The sequence below is a fragment of the Mizuhopecten yessoensis genome, unplaced genomic scaffold (assembly GCF_002113885.1).
Source record: "Mizuhopecten yessoensis strain PY_sf001 unplaced genomic scaffold, ASM211388v2 scaffold11165, whole genome shotgun sequence".
In the NCBI taxonomy this organism is placed as follows: Eukaryota; Metazoa; Mollusca; class Bivalvia; order Pectinida; family Pectinidae; genus Mizuhopecten; species Mizuhopecten yessoensis.
The window spans coordinates 850,611-871,517 of record NW_018408912.1 but is presented as its reverse complement, the minus strand read 5'-3'; the positions used below and the strand labels follow the sequence as shown (position 1 = coordinate 871,517).

General features: G+C 36.7%; 1 protein-coding gene across 2 annotated transcripts; it reads left to right on the top strand.

The window, feature by feature from the left end:
- Positions 1–1,600: 1,600 nt before the first annotated feature.
- On the top strand, positions 1,601–20,721 carry LOC110467192 (tripartite motif-containing protein 59-like). 2 transcript variants are annotated; one of them, XM_021524175.1, is made up of 11 exons: positions 1,601–1,683; positions 3,321–3,822; positions 6,713–6,811; positions 7,419–7,649; positions 8,577–8,599; positions 9,178–9,359; positions 11,287–11,357; positions 13,004–13,216; positions 17,415–17,486; positions 19,604–19,620; positions 19,661–20,721. In XM_021524175.1, the coding sequence occupies exons 2-11, from the start codon at positions 3,337–3,339 to the stop codon at positions 19,710–19,712; spliced, it is 1,446 nt and encodes a 481-aa protein (XP_021379850.1). In that variant the 5' UTR covers positions 1,601–1,683; positions 3,321–3,336; the 3' UTR covers positions 19,713–20,721. The 2 variants fall into 2 exon arrangements, with proteins under 2 accessions (XP_021379850.1, XP_021379851.1); XM_021524176.1 differs by having other exon boundaries at positions 19,604–20,721.
- Positions 20,722–20,907: the final 186 nt, after the last annotated feature.

The window sequence follows — 20,907 nt, the reverse complement described above, 5'->3', positions numbered from 1 at the left end:
TTGGTTAATTAAATATTCTGAATTATTGATAGTAATGCCATTTATATTTGGGTTAAATTTTATAGCTGAACTAAGTAGTTCTACACATAATATGAATATATAGGGACTTACAGGGTCCCCCTGTCGTACTCCACGTTGCACATCAAAAAAACATCAGAACAGTGTCCATTATTTATAATACAACATGAACTATTTTTGTTTAGGGATTTAATACATTGGATAATGGATGGCCCGAAACCAAAAAATTGTAGAGAGTCGAAGATAAAATTAATTCGAAGTCAATCAATAAAAGAAGGCCTGGAATATTATTTTTTTCTGATTTTTTTTCTATTAAATCAATTAATCTGGTACATTCCCCAATATATCTTCCTTTTAAAAAACCTTTCTGTGTATCGCTAATGAGGATGTCTAATACTTTCTTTAGTCTGTTTGAAATAACGGATGAAGCAATTTTATAATCCACGTTTAAAAGCGTTATAGGTCTCCAGTTCTTCATATATACTTTAGATTTTTCATTCTTTAGGGATATAAGTTATCATACCACGTCGTTGCGAAATTGAGAATTGACCATCTAGATGTGCTTGATTCAGCGAGCGAATTAAAAAAATATGTATATCTGCTATAATTTGTAGAATTCAACAGTGTATCCATCAACACCAGGTGATTTATCATTTTTAGCTCACCTGGCCCGAAGGGCCATGTGATCTTATGCCGTACTGCGGCGTCCGTCGTCCGTCCGTCAACTTTTTCTTTTGAACGACTTCTTCTGAAGTGCTGTTAGACCTAGGGTCATGATATTTGGCCAGTAGGTACCTAGGATGGAGTGCTATATAGTTTTCTCATTAAAATGACCTTGACCTACTTTCAAGGTCACAGCGGTCAAATATGTTAAAAATTTCAAACAACAATATCCTAAGAACTATTTGAACGATATTCATGATACTTGGGTATGTTTTGTAAACCAGCAGTGCAAATATTTTTCTCAAGTACAGTTATGAGGTCAAAGGCCATTTGACTAGGGAATGCCTCTATTCGAACCGATGTCATTGAAATATATATTTTTAAAGTTGATTACTTTAACAAACTGGCGTTTTCATATCTATTCTGTTCGGGCCACCGCTTTATCATGCATTGCCTGATGCATTGATGCACTTTGAGCGGTGGTCCAGTGACTGACGGGAAACTGGTGAAATTATTTTGAGTTTGGGTGACAGCCAACTATTTGAGACAGAATAACAAACAGCTGCATATGTTGGGATTGTGTTTTTTATAATAAATTCTGATATTTCAAAGTAACACTGAGGAAAAATAGTGACTTTTAAAAGATTAACGCTTAATACCCTTCCGGAACACCTGGTGAAATTCTTGTACTTTTCCAATGTTCTCCGGGTAAGTCTTTTCGAATTCCTTTGTGCTCATTTTGCCATAGTTTATCGATTTTGAGTTCGAATTATGTGCAATTACTATCGGTTTACTTTATTGACACCTCGGTATTGTCTTGTTAATTGTTTTTATTTACTTAACCATGGAAACTGTGACATTTGGGACACTCACGGGCGCAACTCCCGATTTACTTTCACTTTCGTTTTTATTTGGAAAACCCCATCTGTAGTGCAGCCATATTGACAATCTAATTTATGTGTGGATAAACCTTTTTGCCAAATAACGGAGAAATTACATTGAGTAAGTACAGACACTAATGATATTTGGTAGACATTGGAGTTAATTAGGAGTTGCATTTGTTGTTAGTTGAATGTAAGGTAAATGTAACACACAAAAGAGGTGATTGTACCATAAAAATGTTAATAGATAAAGTTTGCCAAAAGGCAAAAGACAATCAATCAAAGAGCTGTTCAAAGTGTTCTTTATTTACTGTCATTTTTGACGTATATAACAAATAGTATTTAAAAGACAGATAAACACACGCAGACGAGTCTCTCTTATTCAGTAATTATCGGGGAAGAGGGCATGACGACAGCCAAGCGCACAACCCTGTTAGTGATTGATTTCCTTTGCAAAACACCTCTTTCCTGTGAGTTGTACATATTTTGTTTTGAGACAGAGTCATTCATCTTTCATCTATTTGATATATCTATTCTCATTACATAATATATAACTGAAACGACATAACAGGCTAGGTATTCATTTCAACAGAAGTAATAAAAACAAATTGGATGATATCGACAATTATATACTCCATGTGATTCCCAGTACAAATGCCTCTCCTCCTACCTTCCTATCAAACTGTCTAAGCTGTATAATTACCATAAGCTGCATCTTGTTTGGGGTTAGCTGAACAATCAGTTATTCCTTTTGACATACTGTATCTATTACCCATTAGAACTGCCTTAGCTGGTTAATCCTCAGTGTTAGTTTTGTATCTTTAATTATATCAGGTTTAATATGGGTAATATGATTATGTTTAAATAAAGATGGTGGCTTCCTTGTGCCAAAAAATAATGTGTGTTTCAAGTAACATGTCCAAAAATAGGGTAGGTCGGTAGGCATGTAATTTTATTTTTATTTTTCATGGATCAATATTTTGCTTTATATCAAATTTTACAATGCCATTTCCACACATTGTAATGACTATTAATTTGAATAGGGTCAGACTTACAAAACAGAAAGAAAGTATATTTCAGTGACAGGCTGTACTGAACTTTGCCTGGTTAATAAATTAATCTGAGATACAAGTACACGTAGGTAATAACATTTCGAAGGGTTGGTAGGAAAATTTAGGGAAGGTCGGGATACCTGAAACACACATATTTTTAAGGCCATATTTGAAGGTTAAAGGTTAAGTAAGACACAAGTAGTTTGAGTAAAATGACTTTATTAATAATGTAAAACTGGACTCCTTCAGCATGGTTTAATTTGATATAAATCACTGGTATATAGCATCAAGGAGTCGATGGGATGAAATCCCATATAATAGTATCATTTGGTAATCCCACTTACACCTTAAGGCGAAGTGGAAAAGCCTGTTGTGTACATCTCACTACTTCTCAGAACTTTTTCGGCATACATTAAGCTAATATGGAATGAACACCGTTTTGATAAAATGGTATAATTTTGTAAAGGAAAATGGGTGTTGCTTACCCAAGGTCGTTTTTATATTCATGAAAATAATCATTCTGTGAATTCAAATCACCATGTAAAGCCATGCAGTCACAAATATGTATAACATGTGTACGTGAGATTTACTCATTTAGCCATATATACTTATCCTTATATATTTTCATCCAAGAGATACAGTTATACACACGAAATGAGGAATTAACTTGAATGAATAATAAATTTTCTTCATTCTATATTTTCAGACTTTCTATTTAGACAATGGCCTGTTCCAAAGATCAGATATTGACAAACCAGCTGGATTTAGAAGAAGATCTTACCTGTTCCATATGTCTGGAGTTGTACAACGACCCTGTCTCTCTGCCGTGTCAACACAACTTCTGTCGAAAATGTATACACTCACACTTGCACCAGAAGTCGGATATTCATGTTCATGTCCTTGGAGCAGAGCATGGACGATTCCCATGTCCAAACTGTCGGGATTATGTTGAGCTCACAGAAACAGACATCAAGAAGTTGCCAAAGAATTTCGCTTTGCAAAACATTGTTCATAAATTTCAATCATTGAAATTGGAAAATGAGACCAAAGATACTGGATTAGTGGAAACTGACTGCATGTATCACAATAAACCTTTAATGGTGTACTGCGATACATGTGACGAGGCCTTGTGTATCGAGTGTTTCCCAAAACGGAGTCATGAAAATCACAATGTTGTCCATTTTAAGGACAAAGTGAAGATGTACCAGGTATGAAATAATCGGCATGCTGTTTCCTCTTGCATTCGTTGTATAAGATGATTGGTGTGGGTAACATACAGTGTCAAGGTTTATCCTCTGTTTAGAAACCTAAATAGTTATTGACAACTGATGGCCCCATATGACCCTATGGTGTTGATAGGTTGTTAAGACTACTGATGGCCCCGTATGACCCTAAGGTGTTGATAGGTTGTTAAGTCTACTGATGGCCCTGTATGACCCTATGGTGTTGATAGGTTGTTAAGGCTACTGATGGCCCTGTATGCCCTATTGTACTGATAGGTTGTTAAGACTACTTATGGCCCCATATGACCCTATAGTGTTGATATGTTGTTAAGACTACTTATGGCCCCATATGACCCTATGGTGTTGATAGGTTGTTAAGGCTACTGATGGCCCTGTATGACCCTATGGTGTTGATAGGTTGTTCAGACTACTTATGGCCTCATATGACCCTATGGTTTTGATAGGTTGTTAAGGCTACTGATGGCCCTGTATGACCTATTGTACTGATAGGTTGTTGAGACTACTTATGGCCCCATATGACCCTATAGAGTTGATATGTTGTTAAGACTACTTATTCATATGACCCTATAGTGTTGATAGGTTGTTAAGGCTACTTATGGCCCTATATGACCCTATGGTGTTGATAGTGTTAAGGCTACTGATGGCCCCGTATGACCCTATGGTGTTGATATGTTGTTCAGACTACTTATGGCCTCATATGACCCTATGGTGTTGATAGTGTTAAGGCTACTGATGGCCCCGTATGACCCTATGGTGTTGATAGGATGTTAAGGCTACTGATGGCCCTGTATGGCCCTATGGTGTTGATAGGTTGTTCAGACTACTTATGGCCTCATATGACCCTATGGTATTGATAGGTTGTTAAGACTACTTATGGGCCCGTATAACCCTATGGTGTTGATATGTTGTTAAGCCTCCTTATTCATATGACCCTATAGTGTTGATAGGTTGTTAAGGCTACTGATGGCCCTGTATGACCCTATGGGGTTGATAGGTTGTTAAGACTACTTATTGATATGACCCTATAGTGTTGATATGTTGTTAATACTACTTATTTCCCCATATGACCCTATTGTGTTTATATGTTGTTAAGACTACTTATTCATATGACCCTATAGTGTTGATATGTTGTTAATACTACTTATTTCCCCATATGACCCTATTGTGTTTATATGTTGTTAAGACTACTTATTCATATGACCCTATAGTGTTGATAGGTTGTTAAGACTACGTATGGCCCCGTATAACCCTATGGTGTTGATATGTTGTTAAGACTCCTTATGGCCCCATATGACCCTATGGAGTTGATATGTTGTTAAGACTACTTATGGCCCGATATGACCCTAAGGTGTTGAGTGGTTGTTAAGACTACTTATGGCCCGATATGACCCTAAGGTGTTGAGTGGTTGTTAAGACTACTTATGGCCCGATATGACCCTAAGGTGTTGAGTGATAATTAAGACTACTGGTGGCCCTGTATGACCCTATGGTGTTGATATGTTGTTCAGACTACTTATGGCCTCATATGACCCTATGGTGTTGATATGTTGTTCAGACTACTTATGGCCTCATATGACCCTATGGATTTGTTAGGTTGTTAAGGCTACTGATGGCCTTGTATGACCTATTGTACTGATAGGTTGTTGAGACTACTTATGGCCCCATATGACCCTATAGAGTTGATATGTTGTTAAGACTACTTATTCATATGACCCTATAGTGTTGATATGTTGTTAATACTACTTATTTCCCCATATGACCCTATTGTGTTTATATGTTGTTAAGACTACTTATTCATATGACCCTATAGTGTTGATATGTTGTTAAGACTTCTTATTCATATGACCCTATAGTGTTGATATGTTGTTAAGACTCCTTATGGCCCCATATGACCCTATAGAGTTGATATGTTGTTAAGACTACTTGTGGCCCCATATGACCCTATGGTGTTGATAGGTTGTTAAGACTACTTATGGCCCCGTATAACCCTATGGTGTTGATATGTTGTTAAGACTACTTATGGCCCCATATGACCCTATGGTGTTGATATGTTGTTAAGACTACTTATTCATATGACCCTATAGTGTTGATAGGTTGTTAAGACTATTGATGGCCCCATATGACCCTATGGTGTTGATAGGTTGTTAAGACTTCTTATGGCCCCATATGACCCTATGGTGTTGATATGTTGTTAAGACTACTTATTCATATGACCCTATAGTGTTGATAGGTTGTTAAGACTATTGATGGCCCCATATGACCCTATGGTGTTGATAGGTTGTTAAGGCTACTGATGGCCCTGTATGACCCTATTGTGTTGAGTGATTGTTAAGACTACTGATGGCCCGATATGACCCTAACTTGTTGAGTGATTGTTAAGACTACTGGTGGCCCTGTATGACCCTATTGTGATGAGTGATTGTTAAGACTACTGATGGCCCGGTATGACCCTAAGGTGTTGAGTGATTGTTAAGACTACTGATGGCCCCGTATAACCCTATTGTGCTGATTGGTTGTTAAGACTTCTGGTGGCCCTGGATGACCCTATTGTGTTGATAGTTTAAGACTGTTGAATCACTATATGACTGTATACAAGGCAAAAAATTATTCAAAGTGAACAAAGCAAGAAACGATTTCGTCAGGCAAGTGGATTTCAAACTTGCCCAGAGGTGAACAAATGTTATGACAGACAAACATGTATACACTTCACGGAACAAGTGTTTATAAGTCAATGTTTTTAAATAGAAAAAAAACTTATTTGCCTAACTGTTGTTAATTTTATGAATATATCTAAGGAAAATGCTCAATTCTGAAGCAGTTTCTGCAACATTCACCTGATAGTCATTCTTTGCAGGAAGATGTCGAACAGACAATTTTACCTCAGATTATCCATTTGCAAGAATCTCTAAAGGAAATGAAGAGAAGACTAACCGGTATCCGTCAAGAAACACAGGTATACTATCTATTATATGTGGCAGTATGATAACAATTATTTGGTCCAGTTAATGTGTTTAAGAAATAAAAGGACAATCATATCAGGATTAATTTTCGATTTTTTGTTGTTTTGTCAACTTTTCTATTATTGAATGTCAAATCACATTTGAATTTCGCATTTTTATACGCGTTTTGCAGTACATAATATTACCGACACCAGAATATAACTAATAATAATAATTATTAACTGCTTTGAGACAACCTACAAACTAGGTTGTGATAAAGCGGTATATAAGAATCTCAAATTATTATTATTATTAATTTAAGGACAATAAACCTGACACAATTTTATTGTAGCAAACGTTTCTGTGTCTATAACTATGACTAACACATCTAGTCCCATTTAATGTGTTTGAACACAGTGTTCACTGTACATTATTTACTAAACTCTGCAGTCAAGGAGTGTCGAATTAGGCAAAGCTTGTTTTACTTCTCAACGAAATCATAAATCGAATGGACAATTCATATAAATACTTCCACTTTTACTATCAAACAACTGTTCTATAACATGAATTCTCTAGAGACGATGTTTCTCTGGGTGATCACCTGCCCACTTGGTCTTGCAGGAACTACTTCAGGTTAATATGGAAGATGTGACTGAAAGTTTCCAGGAACTAAGATCAGCCGTGAATCAAAAAGAATCCGAATTAATGTCCGTGTTTGAGTCAAAGAAAGAGGAGACCGACTCGCGATATAAAAGTCATACTGACAGTTTGGATGAACAGTTGGACACTTTGGAGAATCTCAACACCAAATTGTCCACAATTAGTTTTCAAGATCCTGCGAAAACTATTCGGGTAATATGTTATTTCATTAAACCATTCTTATTATCGTACATAATGTTAATGTAGTTGTAATGTGTCAAGTAGTGACAATATGTGTGTAACCCATGTAACCCTGTACCCCATGTGTACTAGGTTCACTGCACTAACACATCATCAATCACGTGCATAACATTGTCATTCTTACATAAGTAAATACATGTCAGTATGTACGTGCGTGCGTATGATTGGTTGAATGGGCTGAGTAGTATAAACGGAATGCACGGGCAGACCGGAGGCCTGTCACGTCCCAACCCAACTCTCTCCAGCCATTCCTCTCCAGGACTCGTAGGAGTCAACATCCATCAGTATCAGCCCTGGTAAGTCTGTCTGTAATGTTCACATTGTCATTGTACGTTTGTAATTTACCGTCTTGTATACTCGCGTCTTTGTATTCATGTCGATGTATGTAAGTTCAGGTCAATGTGTTATCAAATGTATCTATTGTATTCGTTTGTTAATATTACAGGTTTTTCCTACGGGAATAAACAATATAAAACATCCAAGCCTGTCTTCTTATGATTTGAGGGGCAAGGGGCTACATATCATGACACTTTCATAATATAATTGACTTGTATCTGGTTCTATGGTGACTTCAAAACTATTTATTAAAGTATAAATGTTTACATTGGCTTGCATATATTTCCATGATCACGATGATAACTCTACTAAGACTTACATAATTATGTTTCCTTGGTAACTCTGATTGCATGCTGATTGCCTTATACAGGTTTGACTCATATTACCAATTTTAAATTTCTTTGAAATCTAAAAACATTTGTTTATTTTAAATGTTCAGATAAATCTCTCTCACTACATCTATGTATTAATATTAGCAGGGAATAGTGTGTTTTTTTTTACAGGATCTTGCACTAATGAATTTTGTTTACTTTTTTTTAACAGGAAATTAAATCCGACAAAGAACGGTAACTATGACAGAAAGCTTAATATCAAACATCAATTACAAGTTACAAATTTGTTATAACAAAAAGTTGCTCACTTTGTCCAGACAGCAACTAAGGCCTTTATTTCATCATAGTCAACAGACTTCTAGAACTCTCTTACATATTATCTCTCTGATTTAAAAATATCAAGTTAAAAATTTAGCAGAAAACAATGGTTTAAAACACATTTCATGCTTAATCTTTTTGTAAAACTACAGGTAAATTGTCAATATTCTAACCAGTTAAATCAGTAAAACTGCAATCAAGCATTATATAATAAAACATCTAGTCTGGACAACTCATCTGCCGAATGTGTGAGAGAGGATTGTAAGGCCTTTAATTATAACAGCAATAAAGCTGAAATACTAGTTGTATAATCTTACAAAAAGAAATACTGTCTGGATGGTTATTTGCTTTGCATGATGGGAAAGTTCAAACTAGATGAAATATAGGACAGTGTATATTTTATTGTGATATTCATTAGTAATTCGGAAAACCTTAATCAGGTTTACCCCGAGCTTTGCGTTTAGTAAACATGTTCAGTGAGACATTTATTCCAGATGTGAAAAGGCATCACGGGACGAATCTATGACGTCTGAAAACATCAAACGACTTCTTGGTGATGTAAAGGAGCTGGATGTTTCAAAACAAATACATGGATTGAATGATGATCTAAAGAGAATCATGTCTGATATCAACAACATGGAGATTGGAACAACTGGAGACACCAGAGCAGAAGCAGGTAATATGGATGGGTACATTAGGTAGGTGAAGGTGTACAGGAGAAGGTGGATATATTGTGAAGATATATAGCAGTAGGTGGATACATTGTTAAGGTATACAGCAGTAGGTGGATACATTGTGAAGATATAAAGGAGTAGTTGGATATATTGTGAAGATGTATAGCAGTAGGTGGGTACATTGTGAAGATATCCACCTACAGCTGTATATCCCACAATGTATCCACCGACTGCTGTATATCTTCACGATGTATCCACCTACTGTTGTATACCTTCACAATATATCCCCCTACTGCTTTATACCTTCACAATGTATCCGCCTACGGCTATATTCCTTCACAATATATCCTCCTACTGCTTTATATCTTCACAATGTATCCCCCTACTGCTTTATACCTTCACAATGTATCCCCCTACTGCTTTATACCTTCACAATGTATCCCCCTACTGCTGTATACCTTAACAATGTATCCTCCTACTGCTTTATATCTTCACAATGTACCCAATGACTGCAATATATCTTCACGATGTATCCACCTACTGCTTTCTACCTTCACAATGTATCCCCCTACTGCTATATCCCTTCACAATATATCCACCCACTGCTGTATATCTTCACGATGTATCCACCTACTTCTATATATCTTCACACTGTAGCCACCTACTGCTGTAAACCTTCACAATGTATCCTCCTTCTGCTATATATCTTCACAATGTATCCTCCTTCTGCTATATATTGTGAAGATATATAGCAGTAGGTGGATACATTGTGAAGGTATAAAGCAGTAGTCGGATACATTGTGAAGGTATAAAGCAGTAGGTGGATATATTGTGAAGATATATAGCAGAAGGTGGATATATTGTGAAGATATATAGCAGTAGGTGGATATATTGTGAAGATAAACAGCAGTAGGTGGATATATTGTGAAGATATATAGCAGTAGGTGGATACATTGTGAAGGTATATAGCAGTAGGTGGATACATTGTGAAGATATACAGCAGTAGGTGGATATATTGTGAAGATATACAGCAGTAGGTGGATACATTGTGAAGATATATAGCAGTAGGTGGATATATTGTGAAGATATACAGCAGTAGGTGGATATATTGTGAAGATATAAAGGAGTAGTTGGATATATTGTGAAGGTATACGGCAGTAGGTGGATACATTGTGAAGATATACAGCAGTAGGTGGATACATTGTGAAGGTATACAGCAGTAGGTGGATAAATTGTGAAGGTATATAAGCAGTAGATGGATAAATTGTGAAGATATAGCAGTAGGTGGATATATTGTGAAGATATACAGCAGTAGGTGGATACATTGTGAAGATATACAGCAGTAGGTGGATATATTGTGAAGATATATAGCAGTAGGTGGATAAATTGTGAAGGTATAAAGCAGTAGGTGGATATATTGTGAAGATATACAGCAGTAGGTGGATATATTGTGAAGATAAACAGCAGTCTTAGTTAGGGGTCAACTATAAATGTGGCACGCTTAATTGTCCACTTGTTTAGGGTACCAACACGTGAAAAAGGTACAGCTAATTTTCCTGTTAGTTGGGGGAAGGTGGAGGGTAAATGTATATTTAATGGGCTAACACTTATAAGTGGTAAAATCAATTTTCCACATAGTTAGGGGGCAACCAGAAAAGAGGTACATTTAATTGCCAGCACACTTAAAGTAAAACTGGTAAAAGAGGTACCTTACACATCAATGTCTGATTTTCCACTCGGTCACGTTTAGTCTGATACCTATATAGTTTAATATTGAAAAGGAATGTTTAGTTGATAGCAGGTATTGTGCATACTATCATCCGATATTAAAAGAATGACCAATGTTCTGACTAACCTACGAATGTATAAAGTGAGATTGTCAAGTCTGTCAGCAAAAATTCAGACATAATTTACCTATGAAATTTTCAGAATCTACAGCAAACTTTCAACTTTCAAGGAAAGAAATTTCAGCAGCAGCTTATTCAACAACAATTGATACGGTATGTTGACAATTCATTACCTCAGACATTTAAATATCAGACTATTATATTACATTTTTATTCTTAACCTTAAAATTCATTGAGTAATTGCCAAAATATTGTTTCACAATTATGTGAAATAGACAATATTTACTTCCTTAGAATGACAATCCATTAATTGTGCAGTGTGAAATGGTCAAATCATTAAGTTACCTTGTGACCTTGACGTTTGACCTTTCAACATTTAGATGTCAAGCCAATTTAACGAGAACGAAAGTGGTACAACACTTTATAAGAATTTACAAGTTGACTTATAAACTGATATCCGTTATGCTTTTCAGACCGATAAAGATATTATATTTGTCAGAAAAGTTTATAACAGCTCAAATTGAAAAGCATATTAGATATTTTAAAAGTTCACAGATATCTGGAAAACGAGTTATATGTAAGCATCATGATGCTGCAAGATTTACATTTGTTCCAAAATGCTGAGTACAAAAATAATATCTGAAATATGAAATATGAAATTTTATTGATTCTATTGAAAAACTTATTTGGTTACAAATAAGAAATTACATGGTTGGACGACATTTATCCCCTTAGTTGCAAAATATGAAGGTCCATCCAGTTCTGTTGGGACTTCAGTTACATCAAGACCCATAATCTCGGAACGTAAGTGCGCTAGTGATAACTATGATCCCAAAAGAACTGTAAGAAAGGAGAGTTCAGATATCTTTATACGTAGCGTACTGGTATAACAACACATAATAAGAGCTTAAATAGAAAAGCTCCTCTATTCGAAGAATTTATAAAGCTCTACTACTGAGATATGACCTTGGAAGAGAAGTCAAGATTCAGCCAAAGCTGGTAGAATTGCACGGATAGACTTTTTAACATGCCGAATGACCTTGACATTGGATCGAAGTTGTCACAAATCCCACGGCCATGAACAAGAAATCAGTGAGGTATGATCAGATCCATTCCTGCAATACAGAGTTATGGCCATGACATCTATTTAAGATCTAAGACATTGACTAAAAGTTACTGCAAGATACATTCATTGTTGACAAGATTATCAATCAAACAGAGAAAGAAGAGAAATGAAAGCACAATACTAAACTGACATAGAACTAATGAAGATCTCATATTTGTTATATAGTTAAAAAATCATACTTCATTTTTTAATCTTGATTTTTAGGCGATACATTGATTTTCAGTAGCTATCTTTTCGATATTGAAAAAATAATGTTCCTGCAATAAGTGCTACGTTGGCTTATCATAAATAATTCTGAGTTGGCAAACCAGTCCATTGACAAAATGGACAGAGGTCACCTGAACCACTCAGATGACCTAGCTATTTTGATTGCCTTTCTTCGTTCATCATGACTTGTGCAACCTGAAACTTATTACTGAATTTGCACCATCATCCATGAAATTATCTTGAGATGGAAAGGATCAGACTCATTGCAAAATACAAACGACATCTCATCTGAAAGTTACGATTAAAATATTTACATTTCATAAAATGATCCTAAGATGAAGATGTTTGAAAGCTAAAATCACTATCGTAATGACTTATGATGCAAGTTTATTGAAGGAATGTTTGTGTAGGTATAGGTTATGTATATTTGCTTGTATAAAAAGAAACATTTACGTTTCGATATCAGAGAAGACAAGAAGAGAGAAAGTGGATCAAGATTGTTGACCCCAATACTGGCAAAGATATCTCAAGTGAAATATACAATACACGACGACCTGCACCGTTACCTTATAACGAAGAAGAAGGAACCCCATTTGTTAGGGGTTTGACCATGAAGGGAACTCCTGAACGACCAGATCAGGTGGACTACCCACGGGAAAGCTACCTAGAGAATGATATGGTATGTAATGTGATTCAAGTACATTAATTTTTCCAATCATTTTTCAATGTTTTTGTGTAAGCAAGTTTATCGACTGAACTTTAAATAAAAACCTCACTATCGTAAGCATGGCTTGTTTCATTGCTTCTAGCTTCATCGAAGTATACTAAGCTAGGTACTGTAGAATACCTAATTATCTGCAGTGCAACAATTACCGTATGTATGTTAGAAAGAATCAGCGTAATGTGCATGTAGAATGGTTGAAGATATAACGAGGTTAAGAAAATGTTGAAAAAATAATTAACGAAAGCCGCTAGATCATATCTATTCTATCTAGTAAAATGTGATGAATGGGTGTTATCGTGTCTACCTCCTTGTCCGGGAGACTGTATTATGTCAAGTTATTTGAAATAGGCTGTTTTTGCGTGTGCAAGATTTGTCACTGGATGCCTATGTTTCCATTTCACTGTGCTGTGCGTTTATCAGTATAAATTTTGACGCTGTCGTCAGTTGTCCTGACTGTTGATCTAGAAATAAAATTTAAAAAAAAATGTTTGTCTGTCATAAAATCTATACAAAAATAACTGCTTGCATCCTCAATCGACAAACGGAACCATTTCTACAAATCGCTTGCTTACATTTGAAAATTATGGTAGAGACTTTTAGAAGCGTTGAGCGTGCTTGGTCTGTTGGAAATAATTCACGCATTCATGCTCGCACATGGCATTGAAAATCACTCAGTAATACATGGTATATCGCAGACTTGGTAAAACACATATATATTCTATCCAATTCTATCGATTCTGAAGAATTAAATCGGGGCAATAATGGTTTGAATTAACACATCAGACTACCTCCTTTGCACCTGGATCCAAGGACTGTTGAAAGCACTCAAAATGTTCACCGCAAAGCCATCCGCATTGTCTAACCAACATTCCGACCTTGTATACCTTAATGAATGTATCACACTATCAACAATCATCCTTTTAAATCCCCTCCAAATGTCCAAGCTATAAATTCGAAAAATTGTATAGTCCTCCGACAACCGCTACTTGACTGATTTGACGTAAGTCTCATCAGACTTGAGCGATGTGGGAGGTGCATGGTGTTTGCTGTGCCTGGCCGCCGTTGCCACGGTCACACTGCCCTTTATATTCAGGCTATCTCCCTCCGTTGTCAGGAAGTGCCCAGGCGAACTGCATCTCACATCGTAATTCGTTTCTTGTAGAATTTATGTAAAAAAACAACACAAGTCAACGTTATGATAAAGAAACTGAATCTTAACAAGACTAGGCTTTCCTCTTTTCCTCTTGCCAATTCTGTATACCTCACTGAACTCGAGAGGACTTTATAAAAAGTCTAGTTCTTTGTTTATAGAGGATCAACTTAACCAGTCTTTTCTGACATTCTCACTAAGCCATTTGAACACACGATTTGCCTTCATTGAACAGAATTGCAAGTCGATTACCACCGCTTTCAGTTCATCACTTTCACTTTTAGCTTTCACCACCGCTCTATTGTTTTAATGCACATATTCCACTTTCATGTTGCCCATTGCTCCATTGATTCAAACAAAAGTCCGATTAATTCTTAATGCGTTTGCTATGTCATTATAACAATTTTATCTCTAACAAAAGAATGAGAGTTTGTTTTATTTACTTGGTCGTCAATGGGCTGAAGTACCTTCAGTATGAAGCACTCATTTGAACCACTCCAGCTGTCTGCCAGTCTCTCGATCCTCAAAACTACTTAAGTAGTCTTTACACTGTAGTTTTTCATAAAATACAGTAACTTCCCTTTTATTTCTTTTGTATATAGCTGTAGGACATTGTCCAGGTGGCTCCGTCAGTTAGAGCGATTGTATGTCAATGGTTTATTGACCAGGTGGCTCAGTAAATTAGAGCGATTGTATGTCAATGGTTCATTGACCAGGTGGCTCAGTCAGTTAAAGCGATTGTATGTCAATGGTTAATTAACTAGGTGGCTCAGTCAGTTAGAGCGATTGTATGTCAATGGTTCATTGGCCAGGTGGCTCAGTCAGTTAGAGCGATTGTATGTCAATTGTTCATTGACCAGGTGGCTCAGTCAGTTAAAGCGATTGTATGTCAATGGTTCATTGACCAGTTGGCTTTGTCAGTTAGAGCGATTTTATGTCAATGGTTCATTGACCAGGTGGCTCAGTCAGTTAGAGCGATTGTATGTCAATTGTTCATTGACCAGGTGGCTCAGTCAGTTAAAGCGATTGTATGCCAATGGTTCATTGACCATGTGGCTCAGTCAGTTAAAGCGATTGTATGCCAATGGTTCATAGACCAGTTTGCTTTGTCAGTTAGAGCGATTTTATGTCAATGGTTCATTGACCAGGTGGCTCAGTCAGTTAAAGCGATTGTATGCCAATTGTTCATTGACCAGTTGGCTTTGTCAGTTAGAGCGATTTTATGTCAATGGTTCATTGGCCAGGTGGCTCAGTCAGTTAGAGCGATTGTATGTCAATTGTTCATTGACCATGTGGCTTCGTCAGTTAGAGGGATTGTATGTCAAAGGTTCATTGACCAGGTGGCTCAGTCAGCTAAAGCGATTGTATGCCAATGGTTCATTGACCAGGTGGCTCAGTCAGTTAGAGCGATTGTATGTCACTGGTTCATTGACCAGGTGGCTCAGTCAGTTAGAGCGATTGTATGTCAATGGTTCATGTACCAGGTGGCTCAGTAAGTTAGAGCGATCGTATGTCAATGGTTCATTGACCAGGTGGCTTCGTCAGTTAGAGCGATTGTATGTCAATGGTTCATTGACCAGGTGGCTCAGTCAGTTAGAGCGATTGTATGCCAATGAATGGTTCATTGACCAGTTGGCTTCTTCAGTTAGAGCAATTGTATGACAATGGTTCATTGACCAGGTGGCTCAGTCAGTAAGAGGGATTGTATGTCGATGGTTCATTGACCATGTGGCTTCGTCAGCTAGAGCGGTTGTATGTCAATGGTTCATTGGCCAGGTGGCTCAGTCAGTTAGAGCGATTGTATGCCAATGGTTCATTGACCAGTTGGCTTCTTCAGTTAGAGCCATTGTATGTCAATGGTTCATTGACCAGGTGGCTCAGTCAGTTAGAGTGATTGTATGTCAATGGTTCATTGACCAGATTGCTCAGTCAGTTAGAGCGATTGTATGTCAATGGTTCATTGACCAGTTGGCTTCTTCAGTTAGAGCAATTGTATGTCAATGGTTCATTGACCAGGTGGGTCAGTCAGTTAGAGCGATTGTATGGCAATGAATGGTTCATTGACCAGTTGGCTTCTTCAGTTAGAGCCATTGTATGTCAATGGTTCATTGACCAGGTGGGTCAGTCAGTTAGAGCGATTGTATGGCAATGAATGGTTCATTGACCAGTTGGCTTCTTCAGTTAGAGCCATTGTATGTCAATGGTTTATTGACCAGGTGGCTCAGTCAGTTAGAGCGATTGTATGGCAATGAATGGTTCATTGACCAGTTGGCTTCTTCAGTTAGAGCCATTGTATGTCAATGGTTCATTGACCAGGTGGGTCAGTCAGTTAGAGCGATTGTATGGCAATGAATGGTTCATTGACCAGTTGGCTTCTTCAGTTAGAGCCATTGTATGTCAATGGTTCATTGACCAGGTGGCTCAGTCAGTTAGAGCGATTGTATGTCAATGGTTCATGGACCAGGTGGCTCAGTCAGTCGGAGCGATTGTATGTCAATGGTTCATTGACCAGGTGGCTCAGTCAGTTAGAGCGATTGTATGTCAATGGTTCATGGACCAGTCGGCTCAGTCAGTTAGAGTTGGTTCAAATTTTCTTTGAATTCGAATACTTTGGTTGATTATTTTTTGCTTTTTTTACTTTTTTCATCGAGTTCCATCAGACATAAATTTCTTTCCATAAATGATTTATCAAAGCTATAGTCTTGACAGGAAAAACAGTCTCCAAAATATGGATACATTTTTGGCAGTGGTAACGGGGATCCTTTATATATTTAAAGGCACGTCATTGGGTGAGGTTCCAATCCTGTCCTGGCTTTCCTCATGACACAGTGATTTAAAGATTATTTCAAACAGTTGTGTTTACTGAGGGTCCTAAAAGGAATAACCCATTTTTTGTTATCTGACATTTCATTAATTTAATATACTGATTTATATAGGAATTCATTATGTTTAGATATATTTAGAAAGAAAATGATTTTTCAATGGGGCAGTGTTATTTTTCAGCAACCACAATCAGGTTTCCTGTCTTTGTTGATTGACAAGGAAAGACAACCACCCAGAAGGTCAAGAAAACAGGTATGAAATTATCACTTGTACTTCCTCAGGCAAGTGAGCTTAAGCCGTAGTGTGCCGATGTCCGTCGTCCGTCTATAATTTTTCACTAAAAATTCTACCAGTCCAGAATGGCTGCATGAATTTTACTAAATTTGGTGTGGAGCAAAACAAAACTCAATGTTGTATAAATGAAGGAGGAGTGGGGCCCAAAAGGGGAAATTTAGGTATTGTTATTCCCCCACTATAAAAGGGTGTGTGTGTGTATAGTGCTGCCCATGTCCATTCCGTCGCGTCCCATCCATGAGCGGGGCCATTTATGTCTAACAGACATTTTCTAGTTTAAATCCGACTTCCTGACTATTGGCCAAAGGTTTTTAATATTAATTGGTTTAAAAGGTTGGAAAAGTTCATTATAAAATTTCAGGGGTGAATGAGTTAAAGTAACCTTGGGCCAATATGATTCAATGTTACAATCAGGGTGTGGTCACCCTGGGGGAAGAGGGTGTGGCCCGATACGGGAAAATAAGGTTTCTTTATAAAATCTTACTCCTGGAATATTGGTAAAGGGATTATAATCCCTTTGGGCCAAGAAAGTGATTCAACTTTGTATAAATGAACGGTGTAACCCAATTGGGGAAGAGGGGCAGGGCCCCAATAAGGAAATCGTTCGGTAATTTTTAAAGATCCTACTCCTTTTATTAGGTATCGGTTAAAAGATTGTAATCAAAATTGTTCTTAATTGTCCTTGGGTCAAGGGGAATTGACATTGTATAATTGAAGGGTGTGCTCCCTCTAGGGAAATTGAGTGGGGCCCAATAGAGGAAATTAAGGTAAATATTTAAAATCCTACTCCTGGACTATTGATAAATGGATTTTAGTTCTAAAGTGCCCTTGGGCCAATAAGACTCAACATTGTTCAATGAAGGATGTGGTCCCTCTTGGGGAATAGGGGCGGGGACAAACAATGGAAATTTAAGTAAATTTGTAAAATCTTACTCCTTGAGTATTGGTAAAGTTTTTTTTTATCCGCCGCTTTCACCGAAACGGGGCATATTAATTTGGGTTTGTCCGTCTGTCTGTCACGCTTCGTTTCCGTTTAATAACTGCAACAAATGTTAACCGATTTTCTTCAAACTTGGTAACAGGTTTAAATGCCTTAGGGCTCGGCCAAGTTCAATGACCACTTTCAGCAGCGGAGTTACCGGGTATGGCCCCTTGAATGACGAAAAACGTCATTATCTGCTGTTTCAGTGTATTTCTTTAAACTTGGTACCAGGGTTAAATGCCTTAAATGCTCGACCAAGTTTGACAACCACTTTAATCGGACTCCTTATTGCGGAGTTATGGCCCCTTGATTAACGAAAAACATCATTATCTGCAGTTTCCGCTAAATAACTCAACAAAAATTAGCCAAATTCCTTCAGACTTGATAACAATGTTTGTGTTCCTCTGTCTTTCCACCCATCTTTGGCACTCTTTGGTTTTCGTGTGATAATTGCTGTAGATATTGTGCAGATATTTCAACCAAATTCCGTATGCACATCCGAATCATGCTAAGTTTGCCAACCGATGTGATTTGTGCTATTTAAAGATAAAAAATGAGGTATAAGGCTTTTTTTTCTTCGAGTTTCAAGCTTTAGATTATGTCTCAACAGCACGATACTCACATGTTTAAACCTAACCTCAATAATGTTAACCTACAATTTGTACTGCAAGCAGGAGATATAAATTCCACAAATTGGCTTGTTTTAATCTAAATTGGTCTCAAGTATCATTTGGGACTCAGCGTTACATAAATAAAAGGTTTGGCCTACCAAGGGTGATATAATCAATCTTCAAACTCCTATGACTACAGGTTAAAGTGATTTCAACATAATCTTCGTTATACTTAAATATATATATCATACACTTATTTACGATAACATATTATATATATTTGACTTTAAAATTCAGTACAAATTTTTACAAATAAAACGTTTACAATTTTAGATAAAAAAATATCAAATCATAATTTTGTTATGAATTGATATTCAATGACTTCTCATTGTTATTGTGTGCGTGTGTTTGTGTTCATGTGACAGTGTGCATTTGTGTATTGCAAACAAATCAATTGTGTATATATATCATTGTGCTTTCAGCAAAGAAAAGAAAAGAAGACTACCCTTTCAGGGTTTGATATGGACTTGGACTATATCGACTAGAAAATCACTGCGAGTGCTTACTAATAAAATACCTGAAATCCGATGATCAACTAGCAAAATGCATAGCAGTGATTTTTTACAAAATGTAAACTGTAAATCAATATCAATTATAGAATTTTATTTAATGTACAGAAATGAAAATGTAATGTTTTTCATATTTGAATTAATATATCAGTAAATATATGTTCTTCTTAATATGTTTATACTATGAATCTAATTCATTACAAACGACTGTCATTTAATGACCTGTTGTTCAAAAGGTGATTAGCTTAATCACTGTTTAACGACATTTTTCAACCTTTAATAATTTAGTCAATATACAAGGTAAAATCTCACAATTTTGCATGTAAAATCACTCAACTAAATATTTGCTATCTGGAAAGTTGTAACTTTTGTTTTAAAGATACACAAAAATTAAAATTTATGCTAATCACCTTTTGAATAACTGGGCCCAGATCATGTCGGTGTTATTCAACTTTTATTTCCAAAGCTTTAGACTTCTATAACTTGAATGTTTCTCTGGGCTAGCATGTGTGTCGGAAAACGAACTGTATCTGTGCGCTTGTATTTCAATAGTGATATATGGGTGATATATTTATAGCAACTTGTGGAGGGAGGAGGCACGCGGGAAGAGTTTTCAGTTTTTTTTCTCGTTCTTGAGGCACTGTATCCTGTTTAAATCTAACCCCATGCATGCACTTTAAACAATTTCATCACACGAAAATATGTTTTTCAAATACTTTAACGCTACCAACACGGAACCTACCCCATGTGATACGGACTCCGCATACTACAATTTCCTTTTAAGAAGCTTTAAGAAACTTTTGAAGATTTTACAAAAGAACAAAAGTCCTAAAGAAAGAGATACAGGCTTGCAAAAGAACAGAAGAATTATCTTTAGAAAACAAAGGGAAGGACTTTGCCCTGCCATTGTCAATGAAATGTTTAGAAAAGAAAAGGAAACTCATCTGAACTCCGTCGCGCGTCCGTAAACAATTTACATTGGTCCCCAGCCCCCAGGGGCCTGAGGGGCGGGGCCAAAAAGGGTAAAATTGACTAAAATTTCAAAAATCTTCTTCTCAAGACCCAGATATGGTAGAATGAAATACTCTTCATAGATGGAAGGTTCTTAAGGTGCTTTACCAAATTTGTGAATATCATGACCCTGGGGTCTCACGTTTTCCCCTGGGGAGGGGGTAAACTTTACTATAGTTTACATTGGGAAATCACATTTTAGACTA